Raw genomic sequence first — 7111 nt, 5'->3', positions numbered from 1 at the left:
AATAATAATGACTTTAAAGTTAATACATATAAAACTAAACTGACGCTAATACTGAACATGAAATATTGGAGTGCAGAAAAATTGTATAATCTTTATAAATAATACAAAACAGTGAAGAGGTGACAATAAGAATATTACTAGAAAAATTATCATTATGAGTCACGATAATTTAACTTGATGAAGACAGCGAATGAGTATATTCTATAGCAAGTGTTTCCAAGATTTCAGGACAAAAATACTTGTGTAGTTCAAGCTGAATATTGTACCGGGTCGATTTTCAAACCGGACATCTCTCTGCAATCAATAGACGAGCGATTTCAGTTCTTTCTCGACTCTTCACTGGTTGGAAGTTGACAATTTCTTAGAATGTTTCCTCATCAGACTCTCTGTACATGTGAAGAATGGAAACTATTCAACTCTGACATTTAAGTATAAACAGTAAAAGTAAAAGTAATCAGTACAAGTAGCCTAAGTGTACGTGATTTGATCACGTACACTTAGGCTACTTTTACTGATTTTTACACTTAAACTATACTTATAACACCAGCGCTAAAAAACAGAAGTTACAATATTTTAAGTTTTTCTGTTTAACCTCCAATATTTCTTGTTACAGAAGTGAAACAAAAATGGAGAAACATATTGTATAAGTTTATCTTCATATACTTATATATTTATGAGACGTATTTCACATGTCTCCTTTTTTATATTATACAAACATTTTGAAATTTAACAGAAGGTATATAAAAGCAACAAACTTTTTTATACTTTGTGAATTCTGTTTGAAAAAAAAACAAAAGATTGACTGAAGGCCGAAGTTAAGAACCAGCCGATTGATTCAAATTGAGTTTGATTTGAACCTCCCGTTTATCCGAAACGGGAGCAAAAGCATTGTGTTGGAGATGTTATGTCGCCTTTTACCTACGAAAATCCTTTTTCTGGCATACAAGCCAGAAAGGGAGATTTAATTAAGTTTCAAATACTCGATAACATTTTAAAATATCGGAGTAATTTCAGGAAACACTTAGGATTTATCCTCCGGTACCATTCATATTGAGAAAAAATCCTTCCGATATGAAAGTAGGTATGTATTGCATTTTTCAAGTTATTACATGTTGGAACAATGGCATTAGTTGCATTGAAAACACTTAATTAAATTTTCTTTCAGGTAATTATATCTTGCCAGCAAATTCGTCTCTTGCAGTAAACATTTATGGAATTCATCATAATCCAACGGTGTTTGAAAATCCCGAAGTGTTCGATCCGGATCGATTTCTACCAGAAAACTGCGAGAAACGTCATCCCTTTGCATTTGTGCCGTTCTCTGCCGGTCCACGCAATTGCATAGGTGAGTAACCGTGACACGAGACAAAGGCTTGTACTGTACGTGTTTGTAACCATTTACTTTTGTTCAGGTCAAAGATTCGCCATGATGGAGATGAAAACAGTTTTAGCGAATGTTATTCGTCATTTTCGAGTGAAGTCTTTGGACCATAGAGATAAGATTTTCGAATCCGGTGATGTCATTCTTTGTCCTAAATTCGGTATAAGAATGACTATCGAAAAACGATGAAAAACGGAGATATTTTGTTTCAGAAAAGAGAAAATCCATAAATTGCAAACCAGTTGTTCATAGTTCAATGTTTCATGTATTCCAGGTTGTTATCAATATGATAATCCGCGTAGGGTAAGAGTGGACATGATCAGCCTAAGCAGGAAGGCTCTATGTTAAATAAAAGGAATGGAATACGATCTGTAAACGTTTACATGTATTTTTGATCTCTTTTAGCTGTTTTGTTTTTTACATTATTAAAAGGTTTTTACGCATAATTTCTCATAAATAATTTAGCTAATTACATTTTTACAAATTATATCACTGTGATCGATGAGTAAACTCTTAATGTCGTCTATCCTTGTCATATGGCATAGGCCCTCTTCCTTTAGACCGATTAAAGTCAATGCGCCGAGTGTAGTATATTAAATTTCAGTAATAAATTCTTAAAAATTATATTTCAAAACGTTTAGTGTACCAATTTACTTTACACAGAGCAATCGAAATGCTTTTCACCAATTTTGATTCTGGATTAAATGGCATAATATTTTACACCTTACCTACAGTCAGAATTTTTAAATATTAAATTTATTAAAATTTTTAACTTGATTAAATGTCATTTTTACACGTGGTTCTGTATTATAAAAATGTTTGTAAACTTGGCACATTTACACTCTGTGAGCTATTACTCCAGTTTAAATACTGAATTCAAGCAGTCCTACCACACGTCTGCAACACAACGTAACACCTCTTATTCATTTTTATACAGACTAAAAATTGCTGTTACTTATTAATTAAAGAATATATACAAGCAATTATTAATAAATTGTGATATCGTCATACTCCAGGTTGCAATTTTTAATCATGCTTTACATTTATTTAACTTAAAATATATGTTCGCAGTAGTAGTAGTTTGAGCAGAACTGATCACAAATCTTAATTAAATTAATTTTATTTTAACAATAAGTTTAATACATTCTGTCTATTTATTAAATTTATCATTATAAAATTAAGTCGTACGAATTTGTAATAATAATTTGTTTAAAATAAAAATTTGTTGACTAAATTAAAACGTGACAATTTGAAATAATATAACATCCAAACGAAATTATTTTTGAAATCTTTTTTATTTATAAATTAATAGATGTAAAGAAGTTTATTTTATTTAAGCTTTTCCAGTTTTTTCATTCACTTTATCTAAAACATGACACATTTCTGCAAGTAAGTGGAGTAATATATTTTGAAGATTGTTGACAATATATTCTCGGTCTAATTATTAATATTTTAAAATGTAACACCAAGAAAGTCGATTTTGAAAGTCGTCAATAAATTGCTGGTCAAATATTTGGTAACGAGAAACAGAACTCCAATCTAGATCATCTTTTAATACGCGTAAAGTCATAGTTTTTAATTGTTGGTATTTTAAAATTTTCTTAATATAAAACTAATATATATATCGCCTAATAAAATTATCTGAAAGAATTTGAAATTCTGAAGCTTTATTCCTATCAAGATATTGTGAAAAGTTGGTTAAGAATAATTTGTCTAACACCTGATACTCACAAATGAAATTCCATTTTGCATATTTAAAATGTTTTTCAAAAAATGAAGTAGAGAATATATAATTTTTTCACAAAATTTCCCAATTTAACTTACCAGAAAATTCAGAAATGAATGTAGGAGATACATCGTTTAATTGACTGATGATATCTCAGACAATATAATTTCTTAAATGACGAATAGTCTTTTCTTCTAATGGCAAAGATGAAAAATTTCCCCATTCAATTAGCAGTTGAGTATTGTCTATAAAGAAACAAAATTGTGTTTTTTTTTGTTAGGAAATATTTATTTATTTAGTTACATGATAGAATACATTATTCATATTAATAACATTTTATTACATGGATATCATAATAGAATACATTATTCAAATTGAATACACATGTAAATGGATGAAATTATTTAAATTGAGTACATATATTAATAGATACAAAATTATTTATTACATTTCATACAGTCACATCTTGTAAATTATTTGTCATATATCAATAACGTTATTTTATCATTTATTACAAAAAACTTACATTTGTATGTTTTATTGTTAGACAGTTTTAATGATGGCTTTATTACATGTTGATTTAAACACTGATAAGTTTTATTACAAACACTATGTATTACAAACATAGGAAACTAGCTTACCCGTCACGCATTGCTGCGATCGCAGAAAAAACGAAATTCAATCAAACTCGTTATGATAAGATTCAATTTACATTTTATCATTTTTATTGAAACTTATAATAATAATAATAATAATAATATTATTATTATTCATTTTCATCGGGAAAACATTTCAAAGTGTCGTTTCAATTCTATTTATTTATTGGAGTGCTTGTGGATAAACGATATTTTTTATTTTTCCGACTGGTGCATACACTAATAAATCAGAAGCTTTACCGAGGCGTGAGCTGGCCACATACAGTTGTCCATGCGAGAAGCATGGATTCTCCAAATTTAACCAACACACTCGCAGCAATTGTCAGAAGTGCAATATTTTCCATTTTTATACATATTTTTAAATCCTTTATAATTTTAACTATTTAATTGCTCCCTCCTCTCTTCCTTGGCACGTTGTGAAATTTCTGATAGTTGGATAATAAACCGTTTTATTGTAATTTGTCTTTTTAAATTATTTTCAGTCGATATTAAAATTTGGAAAAATGGGATTCCTAGATCGGTAAAATAGGCGAATTTCTTCCTACAACTTCGGTTGTTGTTCGGGATACAGTTAAGGTTTTAACGAAGTTCGAGCGAATACATAATTAGCAAAAAAAGTTGAAATAAAGTATTTAACAAAAATTATTACAAATATCGTAAATAACAGTTCACAAATGCATATATAGATATATTTTTTGAAAGGGGGAAATGGTCTTCACATCTTTGTGTTTGAAATCGATCGGGCACACAGCGAAATGCTCGTAGACACGAGCGCCATCTATCTTAGGATAAATGTACTATGCCAGAAACCTTTGTGGGAGTGTATTAAAAAACTTCCCAAAGTTTCATGGCAATCAAATAAATGGTGTAGTAATGCATGAAGGACAGACATACATTCATTCATTTTTATACATATAGATAAAGCTGAAAAACTGGATTCTGTCATGGTATGCCAAAAACAGCCACTAGGGATGCCCCTAGCTATTATTTAAATTAACAATAAATTCAGTATATTATTATTTGATGCAGTTTTTTGCTTTTTTAGCTGCATTTTAGTAGGGTATGCCATGAGAAATTCAGCATATTATTATCTTTATTTGTAATAGGAATTTCACGGAATGACACAGCTGCTGCTAGAACACTCACTAGGGGGCATTCCGGGCTACTAGAAGGATTGGAAGAACAAAATAATCTAATAATCTTTGTTGCTGCTTTTTGCCCGGGCAATGCTGGGCTCACCTGCAGGTATATGAATAATTGTGATTTACCAACATTTTCCCCCCTCATTTCTCTTGTATGTGGCCTGCATTACTTCAGAAGTTTTGAAATGCGGCCCTCACATAGAAAAATGTTGCCCACCCGATCTAAAATCTGTTCTTTTTCACTTTTCCATTTATAAAAAATATTTATCTCAAATTTTTTCCCTATAAATATCCCATCTCTTACACCAAAGATTAAATGCTTGTCAATAATTTTTTATGACAATCTAAACCTCTTGTTGAAATTCTAGAAGGTAAATTCATTGTTTTGTGGCATATTAGTACTATATTAGTGTTCAGTTGTTGCTCCTATTTTCATCACTAGATAATATTACTACTATTGTGAATTTATTGTTCTGTGACAGATTCATATACAATTCATATTGCAAGCTACAGAAAAATTTCTTTTAAGTTTCCAGATACTGTCTCTCGTTCACAAATCATTTAAGTTATAATCTTGTAAAAAATCTTTTAAACATTACATTTAACAGATTTTCATAAGCCAATGCTTTAGCATTGGCTTATTTAAAAGGTCATTCACAAGTTTCCAGAAAATGTTTTTGAATGGCTGCCAAGACATGCCCTTATGGGGACATCTTGGCAGCCATTAAGATACTGCTAGTTGTTAGTGTAGGTCTGCAATTTTCAGTTTTTATTAGTGACATGCTTTATTAGTTACAATAGTTACTAGTTCAGGTAGATATTATATAATGGTTGGCTGCCATAATAACCAGTTATTTATAAGCAGTTTGAGGCGGTATGCAATGTACACAAAAACATGATGCATCAAGACTCCATGTCTTTAAGCTTTCCACTTAAATTTTCATCATATGGAAATAAATGTAGGAGAATGGGTAACCAACCATGGCATGTACTGGTACATAAATAACTGTCATCATTAGACACAAAAGTCCATACAGAATGATTTACTTGCAGATAGGGTTTGTGATGGCTGTACATTTGTCTTAAGGACATGTTTTATGACAATTTATTAATTAAACTTTCACCTACTTTACCACTTTTGAAAAATAATTATAAGAGTCAAGACTCATATAATTAAGCATTTCTTGGTAATCTTCAGCTTTACTTTTAATAAGACATTCAAATATAGCTGGATATTCTAAAAGGTGGTCATTCTCTGCTGTCATTATTCCACAATTTTATAGTATTAATTGATGGCGACTATTGTCCGTATGAAAGTAAATTAGGAAATACAAATTTGTAGAACACACTGCAAAAATTTTCAGATTTTTGCAGTGTCTTCTACAAACTTGTATTTCCAGTGTCTTATACAAATTTTTGCATTATACTTAATTCTATGACATTCTGTAAATGTATTGGACTATTTTATGAATTAAACTACTATTTCCTGATAGATAACAGTAAAATATTAATACAATTACATAAGCCAATTTTGCCAATTATTTTCTAGAAACAAAAAAATAAGAAATAGGATTTAGATTTTCTTAATTTTACTTTAAATTTTTATCAGTGTTAAAAGATATTTCCCTATCATGCATGTAGCATGCATTTTTCTTTACATTAAAAAAGTTTAAACTTGTGTAAAAATGATCTATACTAATATTATAAAGAGGTAATGTATGTATGTATGTATGTATGTATGTATGTATGTTTATTTGCAGCAGGTAATCTCCGAAACTACTCATCCGATTTCACAAATTCTTTCACCAATATTTAGAATGGAACCTCAGGGTGGACATAGGCTGTATATTATTCCAATAAACATTCATATAAATTAAAAAATATAATCTAGGTTAAGGCTTTTATGTCGAACAGATTGGCGCTACGAGTACGACGCCCTAAGTTTGCTTTTCTGTGAGGCATTATGCTTTTCTGTGAAAATGAACTAAAGCAGATCATCTTCTATCTATCTATATAAATAAAAATGTAATGTTTGTTTGTTCCTACCAATTCCTTTGAAATTTTGACACAATGCTGCATTCGAATACGCACGTCTTTTTATATAATATACGTGTCAAAATTCCCCCCACTGAAGGGAGATGGTTAGGATTAAGGCTTACCGTAAAGAACTCTGCTTCTATTTATACTATTTTAGATGCGGTTTTTT

At 30.0% G+C, this 7111-nt stretch overlaps 1 protein-coding gene across 1 annotated transcript; it reads left to right on the top strand.

Moving 5' to 3' along the window:
• Window positions 1-1014: 1014 nt before the first annotated feature.
• LOC111612505 (cytochrome P450 4C1-like) lies at window positions 1015-1818 on the top strand (the record flags this gene model as incomplete). The annotated part of the gene is made up of 3 exons (XM_023353734.1): window positions 1015-1081; window positions 1166-1345; window positions 1413-1818. Coding segments are annotated over 3 exons (405 nt in total), but the record flags the coding sequence as incomplete, so codon positions are not given.
• Between the last annotated feature and the right edge of the window lie 5293 nt (window positions 1819-7111).

Source organism: Centruroides sculpturatus, unplaced genomic scaffold, assembly GCF_000671375.1.
Source record: "Centruroides sculpturatus isolate CEXI.00-Female unplaced genomic scaffold, Cexi_2.0 scaffold1769, whole genome shotgun sequence".
Classification (NCBI taxonomy): domain Eukaryota; kingdom Metazoa; phylum Arthropoda; class Arachnida; order Scorpiones; family Buthidae; genus Centruroides; species Centruroides sculpturatus.
The sequence above is the reverse complement of the archived record's forward strand: the minus strand, read 5'-3'. Positions and strand labels throughout refer to the sequence as shown.